General features: G+C 39.2%; 1 protein-coding gene across 5 annotated transcripts in view; it reads left to right on the top strand.

Moving 5' to 3' along the window:
* The window catches only part of daam1 (dishevelled associated activator of morphogenesis 1), a 109,272-nt gene that overhangs the window by 61,621 nt on the left and 31,768 nt on the right, over positions 1 to 15,883 (top strand). For all 5 annotated transcript variants that reach the window (XM_012969026.2, XM_004917214.3, XM_012969028.3 and 2 more), the window contains 4 exons: positions 1,540 to 1,629; positions 7,466 to 7,531; positions 13,297 to 13,391; positions 15,228 to 15,561. In XM_012969026.2, coding sequence (XP_012824480.2) covers positions 1,540 to 1,629; positions 7,466 to 7,531; positions 13,297 to 13,391; positions 15,228 to 15,561 — 585 coding nt within the window. The remainder of the gene's footprint in view (positions 1 to 1,539; positions 1,630 to 7,465; positions 7,532 to 13,296; positions 13,392 to 15,227; positions 15,562 to 15,883) is intronic.

Genomic DNA, 15,883 nt, shown 5'->3' with positions numbered 1-15,883 from the left:
TCATTCAGAAGAGGCCAAGGAGTGTAAGCACTTAAGGCAAGGGGGACTGTCTACGGCACATACACACACCCATCCCACCACATTGTTTCCCATCAGGACAAGCAAGTGGTGACCACAGCCCAGGTGACACACCCTAGACAGGCTGCCTAACCCATGTTTTTGCCCTGGAGTCTGCTTTAGGGTGACTCAGACCAAGCATAGACAAGTTATGACAGCTGTTGTGGAAGTAAAATTAAGGATTTCCAGCACATCCATTTAATTCAGGTGTGTCCGCCATGTGGCTGATATATGCTACTGAACTACAACTCCCTAATCTCTGTTCAGCATCTGGAGGTCCACAGGTTGCCTATTTACCTTGAACTGGTTTGGGGATTCTATGAGTTTTAGTTCTTCCACCACTAGATTGCCTGTCTCTGGAACTGCAGCTATAGGAATAGAACCGAATGAGCAAAGAACTCAGGGTGCAGCTTGGCTTGGAAGAACCACCTTCTTCACTGCCATACTAAGCAAAGCATAAAACTTACCTGTCAGAGCTCTCTGTTACATGGTTACTGGCTAAACAAAAACTGTATTAGTTACAGTCTGAGTGAGCCAGATTTGGGATAGCTACCCATAACTGCTGGGACAAATTGCACATGTAACCTCAAGCTGGAAAGATCTACTCCTTTGGATCTTTCCCTGATGTGCCTAACTTAAGGTGCACAATATCCGGTTGATCTAGTACAGAATAAACTAAAGATAATGTTCTAGTGACCTTTTATGGCAAAAAATTATGATGTAGCCTGCACAGATTTTAGTCTGTATTTACACTGTATATTTTGCAGAGTTGCACATTCCACTATCTTAAGGCCTTGAGTGATTAGAAAATGTACCCAGGCGGTGGCCTTGTTAACTTGTTACTACAGAATGAATAGGGTTCTGGCTTCAGTGGAAAAAACATTGGCCTTCCAGTCTGTTATTTCTTCCTTGTAAATAACATTGGCATCCAAAATCTTTTAAACTGAAGGATGGTAAAAACCATCCAGACGACAACTAGAAAAGGAGCTATCTTGATACACCACCATTACAGCCTAATAGAATAGAATTCTGTTGGAGGACCACATCTGGCTTGTACATGTATGTACATTATACTATACTGGAACTACCTAGTGCCACAGTAATAAAATCATTTCCATGAAAGAGTGGTGTTTCCTTGCTTAGTCTGATGGTGCACAGAGCTTTTTTGGACATTTCCCATGTTAAAAAAGGTCCTGTCAGGAAGGCAGTATTTGCTTTCATTACTCTGCCAGTAATATACCACTGTACTACCAAACTCAATAAAATGTAAGACTTCAGCTTATCTTAAAAAAAAAAAAAATTAAAAAACATATTTGTGTTTGTGTGTTTTGCCTTTCAAATGTATGTGCAGGTACCAAAAGGCAGTGGTAAGGATTATTGTTCCCAGAATGTAGCACAGGAAGATAATGCTAAATGGAATGAGAAGCCTCGCCATGTCCAGCCATGCCTGTGTGTGTGATAAGTCTATTTTATTTTCTCTAGGATGAACTGGACCTATCAGAAAAGCACAGGGAAGCCATGTTTGCCCTGTCAGCTGAAAAGAAATGGCAGATCTACTGCAGCAAGAAAAAGGTAAGGATGTATTTCATGCAGTGTCTTTTTAGCTGTGAAGATGTTCAAATTCTAAAATGCTATTTACCTTTTGAAAAATATGACTCTCTGCCTTAAGTGCCTTAATCAATATTTAATTTTCTTCTTAAGGCCAGAGAGAGAACCAAATGGCTCACATTTAAGCAATATACAAATGGTTAAAATGTCTGCTCAGATCCTTCAGTAAACACATTCCTTCCATGCCAGCTTGATGTAAACCTGCAGGTTTGAGATGAATGGGAGAGCTACAGCACTGATACTTTCTGCCAGATATGGGCATTCCCCTGGGTCTCTGCATAATAAATTCCCACAATGTATATACAGAGCATTTTGAACTAACTGCCCTTGCTTGAGCCAGAGATAATGCTGTGTGATAATGAATCCCACTCTTGCAGCCAGTGCTCCTCTATGGGGAGTATCACATAGGTTGTTTATTGCTACCCCACTATTTCATCAGCTTGTAAAGCACCATTGAGCAGGGACTAATGTGAATAATGTGTAAATAATCTCTGTAACAATAAATGTCAGCACTATATAAAAAATAAATTTGGGGCTACTGGCCCCAAATTAGCAATGTTTCCATAACCGCTGTGGCCATATGTTTGGGGGGCTTTAATACTGCAAATGAAGAGGCTGCTTGTTTACAGAGGTCCGGAATTAAAGGGGCCTCTTCTGATTCAAAAGTCTAAATCCTGTATTAGGCCAGGAAACTACAAAAATCTGCAGCAATTTTTTTTTAATGTGGCACCCACACACCTGTCTGGGTTTTCCGAGTTGTGCCATATTTGCCTGACACTCCTGGACATCTTGTGGTATGGCATTGCCCCTGAAAGTGGTCAAATCTTCAGATTCACAGACTCCACTTTGCGCTTTCAAGATATCCAGATACTTTTTCTCTAGATGTACTATAAGGAATCTGGCGCACAACATTAACTGTTCTCTGTTTTCCTCAACTTTGGGGAGACAGTAAAGTACAGAACAAATAATGCAAGTACAACACATGGGAAACCAATGAAAAGCAGATGAAAAGGCAAGGAAAAATACTGAACAAATATGCATTATACTTGCAACCTCTCATGTGGTTTCTGCACAATAAACAAAGCACAGTGTGCCAGGAGTCTTCAAAGGAGTCTTGAGCTGCCTATGTAGCAGTTTGAGTTTTGCAGTTGAGAGTATAGGAAGATGAGGGTTTTTTTTTTTCTCTTCTAATAAAGTTCTAGATTAAGAATGCCAAATTCCCAACTCTAAACAAACCTGTTAAACAGCATGCTGGAGACTAGTTCCTGTAGCACAAATCCTGCTCTATCCATAGTTACAGGAGATCCTGTAACTGTTAAGGGGAAGTTCACCTTATAGTATTTTACATATGGTCCTATATTAAGCAGCTTTTTAGTCTGTCTTTAAAATTTGTTTTAAAGTTTTGACATTGTATAGATCAAAATTAAGTCAGAAATCATTTGTATTGGTAAAAACACTACCATGAGATATGAGAATAACACGCAAGCAGGAGAAATAAGAGACAAGCCAAGCAATTCTAAGAACTTGGGAAATAACACTTAATAGGAGAAAAAATAGCTTATTTGAAAGCAGTAATATTGTGCAGTGCTGGCTCCTTCTGAAAACCCGGGATGGCTGCCTACACACCAATATTACTTCTAAAAAAAAATACATTTATTGGTTCAAGAATAAAATGTTAAAGGTTAGAATGAATTATTTGCAGCATACACAGCATAATCTAGTAATAAAAACTACACCATAAAAATCATGACAGAATCCCTTTAAGGGTATTTTAAGCCACACCACCGCGTAAGAAGGAACTAAGCACAGCATTTTATAGTGTCTAAATGCAATGGCGCACTCTCTAGAACAGCAGTCTCGCAACTATCTAGGAAAAATACTTTTTTTTTTTTTTTTTAATAATGCCCAAATTTGGATTTGGCTGCAATTTATGAGAAGTTTTTCCTTTTTCCAGCAGACCATCAAACCAGTACAATGTGGGAACCATATTGTGCTCTTCTAATAAATTATGGATTTAAAGAGTAAACTTGGAGCCTAACATAATTACTTTTTCCTTTCATTTTAAATATAAAACATTCATGAAGTTTCAGTAAGAATACTGCCTATCCTCTGTATTTTGTGTGTCTTTCAAGGTCACTCCTTGATGTAGAAACTTTATTCCTTTGGTTAGATAGATGATTAAAGGGGAAGTATATAAAACAAAGTTGGTCTTAATCAACCTAAATGTTTAGTCTCTTCACTGACCATCCTTTTTGTTCTTCAGTTTTGCAGTCTGCTGCTTTTTTTTTTTTTATAAGTTAATTTATTTTTCCAGGATGCCTTAAAGTGCAATTAAGGGTATAGAATGTAAATTTATATAGGCTTGCAAGGCACATAAATTATAATAAAGCTAAGGCTGAACCATTTGCCAAAGAGGGGAAATATAAACTTTTTTCTTTTTTCCGCTGATGCACAAAGTTATACATTGAAACTTCATAAAAAAGAAGTTTAGCATTGGGCAATTAGCAGAGTTCATTTTTGACATTGTTTCATACACAGGATTAATTTGTTTCAGTTTTTCAGTTTCACTACTCTGGTATGCATACCAAGCATATACAAGGGATTCCCGACTGTCACTTTCTGAAGGTTTCCAACTGTGTAAGCTTTCCATAGATAGGACAAAGAACATATAAACCTGCATATTGCCTGGCTTTGCATCTTTCCAAGGTGAACTTGCAAATAAACCATTTTTGGCTACAAATCTGAGAGGTTTTTAGCCTGTAGTCCTGTAGAGAGCAATGAATGACTGACTTTTGACCCCTTTTATCTTCCTGGGTAAGAACTAAAGCCACTGTATTCTAAACAAATTATCTGTCATCTTCTATGTATGCTTGTATTCTGTAGCCTAATTTCAACTTGAATGGCTGCCCCATGACTTTGGCAGTAGCTTAGTAGGGTAACTGTTTGTTTATTATATATAAATACATAAAAACACTAATTTTTTTTTTATTGTTTCTGGTGTTTTATAATGACCATCTGCTCTTTTACAGGACTAAATCCCCAGTCTCTATTCGATCTCTTTGCACTGCCATGCAATATTCCTAAGCTATGATAAACATTGATTTATTTCATGTGTGCGTGCATATATATGTATGTATGTGTATATTGCAGGATAGCTTATGTAGACACAGTTGATGTTGAAAAAACAGAGCTCATCAGAGGCCAGGAGGTCAAAGGAGTTCCCACCCTTCCTCCTAAATTGGGAGCCCTTACCATGCATGGTTTCTAATTACCTACAAATGAAATAGACAATTCTCTATAGCATGTGTGCAGTAATCTTTAGCAATTGGTAATAGCACCTGTTCTTTTTTTTTTCCCCTGGGCAGGCAACAGAAGCACTTGTTGTCACCCCCCATTTCTTAACAATAATACTTACTGGTTCAGGCGATTATCAAGGCAATGGAGGGGGGAGCAGGAGGAACGCCCTGTGCCATTGCTTCACCAGGTCTGGTATCCCATTGCAGCCAATCAGCAAATAGGATTTACTGGTCACCTGTTTGAAAGCAAACCTCAAATTGGTTGCTTTGTTCATAGACCTGATGCAGACTTTTAGATACATTACTGCAAAATGAAAAGTTAATAGCCTGAATTAGCCAAATAATTGTTATGTGCAGGTGTAAAGTAAATGGTAATATTCTGATGAGGAGAAATACAGTGTTTCCTTTTAATGACACCAGTTTGGAAACAGAATAAAGACTTTTTTTATTTTATAGTGGGTGGCATCTAGTCAAGATGATGGATTTATAAGGCAGGAGTTTTATAACACACCTTTCTCCTGAAACTGTGTAAAGATTATTTTTTCAGCTTCTGTCATATTTTCGTTTTGATTGCTTTAATTCAGTGATCCCCAACCAGTGGCTCAGGAGCAACATGTTGCTCCCCAACCCCTTGGATGTTGCTCCCAGTGGCCTCAAAGCAGGTGCTTACTTTTGAATTTCTGTATTGGAGGCAAGTTTTGGTTGCATAAAAACCATGTGAACTGCCAAACAGAACCTCCTGTAGGCTGCCAGTCCACATAGGGGCTACCAAATAGCCAATCACAGCCCTTATTTGGCACCCCAGGTACATTTTTCATGCTTGTGTTGCTCCCCAACCCTTTTTACATTTGAATGTAACTCATGGGTAAAAAAAGTTGGGAATCCCTGCTTTAATGACAAATAATGGTACTAAATTTGTGTGTGTGTGTATATGTCTTGAGGCAGGGATCCCCAGCCTTTTTCATTTGTGAGCCACACTCACATATAAAAAGTGTTTGTGAGCCAGACAAGCATGAAAAAGTTCTTTGGGGATGCTAAATATGGGCTGTGATTGGCTATTTCGTAGCCCCATGTGGACTGCTGGCCTGCAAGAGGCTCTGCTTGGAGTAAATCTGTGTCTCTGTGCTTCCAAAACTTGCCTCCACGCAAGGAATTTAAAAATGGGCACCAACTTTGAGTCCACCGGGAGCAACATCTAAGGGGGCGGTAAGCAACATTTTACTCATGAGCCACTGGTTGGGGATCAATGTCTTAAGGTGACCAGTGACAGCTTATCTGCCTGTGTATGGGTACCCCCCGACTAGCCTAAAATTGGCCAGCTCTCAATCGGCAGATTTAATTTTCCCGTCGGATTGGGGACCACATTGGCTTGTTGATGCGGTCCTCAGTCTGATGGCCAATGTACCCGCCATGTTAATGCGCCATTTAGCTCTAAGGCCAGATAATTAAATTAGCCTGATTTTGCCCTCCTTTAGTTGACATATCAGGAGACAATCCACTCGCCAAACAAGTGGATCCACTGTATATGGTTTACAGTCACACTTAGCATGCCATCAGGTTGGACCATTGCATGGACATAATTTTTTTTTGCAGAGTGCCCAGGCCATTGTTTTTTGTGCACAGAAATAAGAATCTGTACATAAACTTTATATCTCGGGTATACCAAGAAAATTAATCTAGATGGCCACATCTGATTATTTGTCTCTGAATTGGAGTTTGTACTTTATACCCCTTTTGCGTGGTGGTTATTTAGCCTTAAGGAAGTATCCAGCTGTGGGCTAAATGGGCCTTCAAAGAATTGTTACAACTCCAACCTATCAAAAGGACAAACAACTTTGTATAAGCTCATCTTTTTATTATAACTTGGTGTGCCAACTTGTAGTATATTATCTAATAACTGGTACAGTACATGGAAAATGTTGGCCAACATTAAAAGAAAATGCTTTTGTTCATATAGCAATATTATTTTTTATAATTGCCATTTAAATATCTTTTATTGATTGGATATTAACCAAAGTATGATGCAGAATGGCTTATCAGTGAGATATATAGGAGCAACCACAATTGGTTTTACCAGCAGTACATAGAAACAAGCCCTACTATTGTAAGGGTGAAGACACACTGAGCTACTCGTAGCTGATACTTTTTCACAGCTGCTAAACTCTAGAAAATACCCTGCCATAGACAATTGCCTCTCCTAAAACACATGTAGAGAAATTTATCAGTAAATGATCAGCATTGTCCGTTTCTGTAGTCATGAATTGTAACTGCTACTAGTAGCTCTGTGTGTCTTCACCCTAAAACACACGGGAACAAGCTCTGTTTTAGAAGTAAAAGACGTTGATAAGTAGTGATCAAAAGCGTGAACTCCAGTCTAGAATAAAGAGTGTTAAAGGGTCATCAAATCGAAACCATAATAGTCTATATATCCTTGATGTTGTGTTTATATAAAGGTAAACAATCCCTGTTGGTACCTAGTTACAGATATATATTTTTTGTTATAGGATCACGAAGAAGGAGCTACAAGCTGGCCTGAGTTCTACATCGATCAGCTGAATTCACTGGCTGCTGTAAGTATTTTGCCTGTTCCTTTGTTGCTTTTGTGCAATGCTTAAAGGAGATCTCTGTAAGAAAATCTGTGGCGACTCGGGAAGCAGAATTACTGATATATAGAAATTCTATGTGCAGCTGAAGAGATGGGCTCAGCATGCCCAGCTGGAAAGTATGGCTGGTGTTGATGGAACACATACAGTATGAGGCCAAGAACACTTTTGAAGAGCCTTAGCAGTTGGGAGAGCTTCTGTTTAGCTTAGAAAGAATGAAGAGGGTGAATGTTCAACCATGGGAAGGCCATTCTGCCAGGGTTACACACACTGCACATTTATCTCTTTTGAATAAAGCCCCTGTTCCTCCTCAAGTTAAAAGCTTGGCTCTGTGCATTGGTCACACACTGCTGTCTTGTTTTCCTGCCCTTCCCTTTATCTGTGTCTATTGAATTGCTCTCAATGATAACATTGACAAGGGCAATGTGGAGAGCCCATTGCGCAGCACAGCTGTCAGGCAACTGCAGTGGAAGCCTGCCAGGTGCAAGAACCAGATAGAGGGAATATCTCCAAATATCTTTTTAAGATAACTAAAATGAGGAGGGGGTGTTCTGAAAAGAAATAGATGATTTCTAAATAGAAGCCATGTAATTATTCTAAATACCAGGGCCTGCTGTTACAAATGTTTTGGATACCTAACGCAGGAGCGTGGCATGATGGCAGCACATTTGCCATGAAAATGGGTAGGAGGTTTATAGCTGAAGGACATTGTAGGTCACAAGTTAACAGCTGTAAGCCTGAACTTTGGAGGTACCTGCTCATAAGGCTTTATGTATGAGATTCTTGTGGCACTTTATAGGATGGGGTCGATGCAAAAAAAAAAAAAAAAAAAAAAATGTAAAGGCCTATGTTGATAGGTGGGCATGGGCCTACAACAGCTGTAGGAATAAATGTTTCACAAACTTTATTTATAGCCATATTTTTGAGTGTCTTGTCATAATTGTAACACAATATTGTTATTAGGATGGTTCTCTGATGTCAGAGACAATGTTTTTATTGTAAAGCAAATGAACAAATATCAACATATGCATTATATAACTTGTTTTGTAGTTGCCACAGAAAAATTCTAAATGCATCTTTTTGTTACCAACTTAAAGACTTTATAACTTCCCACCCATTGCCATTTTTCTTCCCCCCAAAAAATAAATCCATATAGTTTTACAAGAGGTGCCTTTCCAACAGCTGTGTGCCAGTCTTTCCCGTATTCATCAGTGATTTGCTGGCACAGCTCACCCACTGAAAGCCAGATTGATCTTTGTCTAGTTTAATCATTACAGTGCATTTAAGAATGAGCATGTATCAAGCTGACTGCAAATAATAAAATGGAAACCTGCCATAAGTGTACTTACATTGTATTTGTAAGGTGAGCATCGTGGTCTTTATTTTGTGCGTTTGTGATCGCAAATCTAGTTGAAAGAAATATAACTTAACTGATTTATTTTATGTTTTGCCATATCCAGCCATGGCTCTCTTTGTCTGAGCCTGCACTGGGCTAAGTAGAGTCATCTTTTCTTGTCTGTGAACTTTTTTTTTTGTATACCCAAGTACACACTAACAAGCATGGTAGCTGACTGTCAATGCACACAGGGGGTGAAATTCAGGGCATACTTAAACTCAGGGCAGAGGGCAGCAGATCACACACCAGAGGAGAAAACGCCTCCTAGCCTTAGCCATCATAGCTGGTACAAATTGTACACAATCGGATTACCATGCATTGAGGCAAACAGCTCCATTACAGGAAATCAGTAGCCAATGTCGTTAATATTGTTATTTGCTGATATGCAGATAATGGCAGAGTTAAATTGCTACCCTGGAGAGTTTTATGAATGCATGGGTGAGAGTGTGGCTTCTCCATTAAAATATATTCCCCTTTCACAGACACAATTACCTCCTGTCTGTCAGTGCACATCAATCATCTGAGTTACACTTACCCAAGCCCCTGGCACTGCCTCCCTTCCCACCCGCTGCCTTCAGATGACATCACAGATAACCCCTTAACATTACAGACTCTTGACCAGTTAAGCATTTGCAACATTGGTTACTGGCCAAGGTATGGCCAATTTTGTTTAGATGAAGCAAAGAGAGCTATTAAAGTTGTGCCCATTCTGTAAATAGATTACCTCTATTGGAACTTTGTGATATAGTTTTACCTGTCAAAAAGCCACCAAGAAGACAAAGGAGCTTGTTTGCAATTGTTCTGGAACCTGCTTATTCCCAAAAGCTTTACATACTCACGTTTTTGCTCCCTTTGTTTCTGGTGCTGCATTGCCTAAGGTTAGGCAGCTTAACCCAGTGAGCAGCTGTGTTCTGCATGCTGAGAATTGTATTGTTCCTATTCCCTGCAGGTTTGTGTCATTTCCTCCCCCCCCCCCCCCGGCCCTTTCTGCCAAATATCTTCTAGCATCACTAGAAAAGGGACACCTACATGTATATTATTATAGGGATATTTGCTTAGACTAAATGAGAACCTGACTGGAGCTAATTAGTATTAAAGAGTAAAATGTAATTATTGTAATTGCCATAATTTGATTGTTTAAATCAAATACTAGGTGGATCACAGTATTTGTTACCTTAGTAATTCATTTGGCTCTGTTGAATTTTATAAAGGATCTGTAGTCTAAACGCATTGAAAAGAACAATTAAATTACATTTTAAGGGACACTATGGCTTATTATTTCAATGATTTTTTTTCTCCAATTATATTTTTATCCCACACTATAAATCATATTAACATTTGATAACAGAGATTCTGCATTCTATAGAGAAAATATTTGGGAAATGGCATTGAAGACAACAAGAAAACCAGCCCTCTTAAGTTCTTATCACTATCCGTTAAGGTGGCCACACACGTGGCGATTTGCGACCGATGGTCTCACGAAAGATCGTTCAATCAGCCACTAACCATTCAGGGCTGAAATGGCAGATAAGGAGGTAGAAACAATAGGATTTCTACCTCCTTCTGCCAATTCAGCCCTGAAGGCAGATTTTGCTCAGTTGCCTTCTATGGCACCCAATCAAAATCTTTTAACCTGGCCGATTGGCGAGTCGACCGATATCAGCAGCCTCCTGCGATATCGGTCAACTCGCCGACTTGCCATACACACACCAAATATCGTACGAAATATGCAAGGCTCCTTGTACATTCATGGTTTAATGTTGTCACTCGGGCACTAGATACTGCTCCACTTATTTACTAATAATGGCACAAAAGTGGACAAGTCAAGAACTTCTTTTCATTAGTCTAATTTGTATTAGGTCCATAAAAGCTTATGGCTGCTGTGTGTTATTGCACACCGGTGTGTAATACCAGTGGCTTTGGCCTTGTTTATTGAGCTTGTAACCAGCTGTACTAGTTTTGATGACTCGGTCAATATAACTAACAATTCCTTCTAATAAAGAGAAAGGCTGCTCCAATTTGAAAGAGTGAGCCTTGCTTTAATTAATCTGTACCAAGTCATTACAATCACTCTTCTGTAGTTCTGAGGATACTCTGTCACCTGCGAAAAATACATTGGCATCTGTAACTCTGCCAATAGCCGCATGTAAAACAGTACATTCAGCAATCCCATGTAACAGCATGCAAAAAAGCTTCTGCTTCTTTGCATGATGTGGCGTTTCGAATAGCAATTGATCCCCCCTCTTCTGTTTGTTGCCGGAGGGCTGCAGTCAGTGACATCATTGGTCAGATATCCCTACTGGGCACATGATTGCTTTGTACTGGCCACAGCTGTCTGATTGCATTACCATGGAGCAGATTTCTACAGGACAATGAGAATATTCATGCAAAGTTACTTCTGTTTCAAGCTAGAACATTCCATGGCAAAGATATGTACTTATTTATCCCATATATTTCTTATCCTGGGCCCAGCACACAATAAATAAGTCATTGTAGTGGGGATAAAAAAAAATTCTGTATAAGGACAAATACAAACCCAGAAGAGTAATGGCTTGGAATAAGGCTGACATAGTGCTAATATATAATGCTGTACTACTTTAGCCATGCTTTATAACCATAGCTTAACCAGATTCCACTGCTGTTTATGGTGACGTGTGTTTCCATGGCAATAGAGTTTCAGGAACAGAGCTGGTTATCAGCAAACTGTGTTCTCTTTTATTATTAGCTAAACCTGTTGTTTGAGAAACATGACAGATAAATGTTCTTGTATACAAGTGTGTAAAAGTTCTCTGATGAAGCAGTGAGCTTCTGACCTGCAGCAGTTGTACAGCAACTGGATTCTAAGGGGTATATTTATCATGCTGTGTAAAAAGTAGAGTGAAGCATTACCGATGATGTTGCTCATAGCAGACAATCAGATGCTTTGCTTTGGTTTGCTAACTGTTGAAATCTAAATGCTGATTGGTTGCCCTGGGCAACATCACCGGTAATGCTTCACTCCACTTTTTACACAGCATGATAAATATACCCCTTAATGTTGAAGCCACTGGATGCTGGAATATACCATGATAAGGATTTTATTAAAGGAACAGTAACACCAAAAAATGAAAGTGTATAAAAGTAACTAAAATATAATGTGCTGCTGCCTTGCACTGGTAAAAGTTGTGTGTTTACTTCAGTGTGTGTTTACGCTGCTATGTAGCCATGGAGGCAGCCATTCAAAGGAGAAAAGGCACAGGCACATAGCAGATAACAGATAAAACACTATTGTATACTACAGAACTTATCTGTTATCTGCAATGTAACCTGTGCCTTTTCTCCTTTTTTCCAGCTTGAATGGCTGCCCCCGTGGCTACACAGCAGCTTATTATATAAATTATAGTAGTGTTACTGTAGCAAACACACCAGTGTTACCAGTGCAGGACAACAGTGCATTATATTTTTATTACTTTAAAGCTCTTTTATTTTTTGATGTTACTGTTCCTTTAAGATTTGGACCAAATAGGAACTCTGTTTCAACTGGCAAGTACTGCATTATCATGATAATCAACTTTCTCTTCTCAACTGGGTCACACACAGACACACACACACACAAACAAACACACTTATGGCCCCGGATTTGTCTCTCAAAAATTTTCCAACCAGTGTCTCCCCCAAGAAGTCAGTTTATACATACTGCACTGAAATCTTTTCTTTTATTGGCTCTTATCAGTGCATGTAGGGGTCAATAGGCAACATGGATGAGACAGCAGTTGCAGGTCTCCCACTTCTCTTTATATTACTCCTTGCAGCAAATTGTTTAAAACACTAAGTTTGGCTCTTAGGGCAGTGACACACGGGGAGATTAGTCGTGCCGTGACAAAGTTGCCTTGAGAGAAAACTTCAGTGACTTTGGCAAATCGCCGCACCATGTATGCCATCCCACCGGCGATTTACATTCTAGCCGGTGGGATGGCATTTCGGGGAGATTAATCTTACAGCCCTTAAAGTTACATGCACAGTGTAATGTGCATCTATAACTTGCAATATGAGGACTAACAACCTACTAACAACATATCTAAGAAATCCATTTGAAGTACATTCCTTAAAGGGAGTAAGTGCTCTGAAAGTACTAATGTTCTACAGTGTGTCTAAGTGTAAACATTTAAAAATAAATGGACAATATGCTCATGGGTATCCCTGACAGATGGATGAAATGGGTGCAAAATGTGTTCTTCCATAATATAATCACCAAGTTCACGTTTACATATTATTGTCGGTATGGTGTGTTTTTTTTTTAATGCAGAAATGTGTCTGTGTTTCAACAAGTATTAAATGTTATTAATTTGCCTTGTAGAGAAGGACACTTTTTGCGATGGACAAGGAAGATGAAGATGAAAGAAACAAAACAATAGAAAGCCTGAAGACTGCACTTAGGACCAAACCTATGAGGCAATATATTTTAGCTTTTTATATGATATGTATGCTAACTTTGTAGTGCACAGTGCTGTAGAAATTCTTAACCAGCAACAGCAGCTTGCACATAATGTTCATTTATTCTGCATTTATGAATATGATTCGCCATTTCTCTTTCCATTTCGCCATTTCTCCAAAGCAACATTTTTTTTAGAGCCTCTTTCCCTTAATACTTGTTGTTCGTAATCTGTTTGGCATTTTTATTAAAACTTTAAGGTCTACTTTAATGTCCCACTCATGGGATATTAGCCTAAAGGTGGCCATACACAGGCCGATTGTAGCTGCCAATATCGGTCCCTTGGACCAATTCGGCAGCTTATTGGCCCATGTAGGGGAAACAACGACTGGCCTGCCTGACTGATATCTGGCCTGAAATTGGCCAGAAATCGATCGGACCCCAGGGCCAAACGACTGAATTAGCCTAAATTCCCCCAATATCGCCCACCTGTAGGTGGCGATATCGGGAGAAGATCCATTCGCTTGGCGACCTTGCCAGGCGAGCGGATCTTTACGTGTGTGGCCACCTTTAGTTTTACTGGGGATACTACTGCACTCCTCCCAAGAAATTTCAAAGAATATCTTTCTGCTTAATTTTTTACTACTCAAATGGGTAGTGAACATTAATCAGCAATAAAGAGTGAGATAAGGCAAGGCAAAAGAAGCTTAGAAGACTTGATAACTTTTGTTAGGTGTGAGAATCCTCAGTACAAGGTGTGGGCACAAAGCAGGCCTACAGGCAAGCACTCTCCAGTGGCTCTCCCTGTCTCTGGATGAGGCTGCATATTAAGTAACCTGTCCCCCATCTGGCAGTGTGCCATTGTTGGCTTATGACTGACAAAACAAACTGAGTTGACCATTGCATTCTTTTCATGTTAAATTTGACAGCAGATTGAAGGTGATAAAACAGTGAGAGGAAGCTGCTATTCTGACCCTCTAGCAAAGGATAATCTTGCATGGGGTTATTCTGTGCTTGCTTATGGACCTAGCTTATGTGTTCACTTGCTAATTAGATAACAGCAATCTTTCCCATCTCTAGCCTTCCTTGGTACCAAATATGAAATATAGTGGCCAACTAAAGTTGTCTTGCATGGTGCATCTTGGACAATTGTCTTATTTGTCTAAGAATAAAAAAATAAGTAAAGTTAGGGAAATTATCCCTGGCGTAATGTATTTAGCTTTACATATTCTATGTAGAGCATTAGAAAGATAAGCACATTTATATGCAACAAGATAAACCCATTCAGCATCAAAAAAATAATTGGGGAAAGAAGTACTTAACCTGAAGAGCTTGCTATCTATTTAATGATATTTTTGTGTTCTGTCGTTAAGTGCTTATGCAGCAGAAGTGAATCCTGAGGAGGTGGGGTTCATGATGTCTTAACATAAGTGCACTTAGTAGTCTTTCTTCCTAGTCAGAGGGCAGGCTTTTATTGCCTACAGTACATTTGTAAGCAAGTTTAATGGCAGTGGTGATTAGGCTTAGGAGATAATGGAAATATGCATCTGTACTCTTTGTCTTGTTATTTATTGATTTGATCAGCAGAAAAAAAGCAGCCCTTCTATGTGCCCTTTAGCTTTGTGGATCAATAACCTTCTCTAAAGAATTTCCAAAATGTACTCTTGCCTTTGACAGCTATAAATGAAAAGTGAAATTACTTGTTCCTCTGGCCTTGAACTAAAAGAAAGAATGCGTGCTAAGGTTTCAGCACATAAAGAATATGTAGTCCAATATTCTAATGTGGAGCTTTGAAATATTTTGAATAAGATAATAGTACCAGCCTGTATGTAATCAACATATTTTTTTTGCAACAGGTTTGTGACCAGATTTATCGACCTGGATGGGTTAACGTGCATTCTAAACTTTCTGAAGTGCATGGACTATGAAATAGCAGAGTCTCAAATACATACCTCTCTCATTGGCTGCATTAAAGCACTAATGAACAATTCTCAGGGACGGGCACATGTCTTGGCCCACTCAGAGAGCATTAATGTGATCGCCCAAAGTCTCGCCACTGAGAACATAAAAACAAAAGTAGCAGTGCTGGAAATAATGGGAGCTGTCTGTTTAGTTCCGGGAGGACACAAGAAAGTTCTAGAAGCCATGTTACACTACCAACGATATGCCAGCGAGCGGACACGCTTCCAGGTGCTGTATAGGCAAGATGGCTTTTATGGTACACCGCTTAGGGGCAACACTTTTGTTACTACTATCAAAAAGGACTTAATACATTTATTTCTGTTATGAGCAGGACATGATATTAATTCCCCTTGATTTTCTACATGCTCTAGAATGGTAAACAACTCCCTTTCCTTATGTCTGTAGGCTGCTGTCCCATTTTTATTGTATCTGAACTAAACTAAGGCTCATAAATCATAAACTAAGGTTCATAATTCATTCATCTAAAGAAACTAGCAACATGAAGCAATAAAATAATTAAACTACTGGCAGTTATAGGTAAGATCTTTTT

Source organism: Xenopus tropicalis, chromosome 8 (assembly GCF_000004195.4).
Source record: "Xenopus tropicalis strain Nigerian chromosome 8, UCB_Xtro_10.0, whole genome shotgun sequence".
NCBI classification, from domain to species: Eukaryota; Metazoa; Chordata; class Amphibia; order Anura; family Pipidae; genus Xenopus; species Xenopus tropicalis.
Note: the sequence above shows the minus strand (reverse complement) of the source record. Positions and strands in the feature narration are given on the sequence as shown.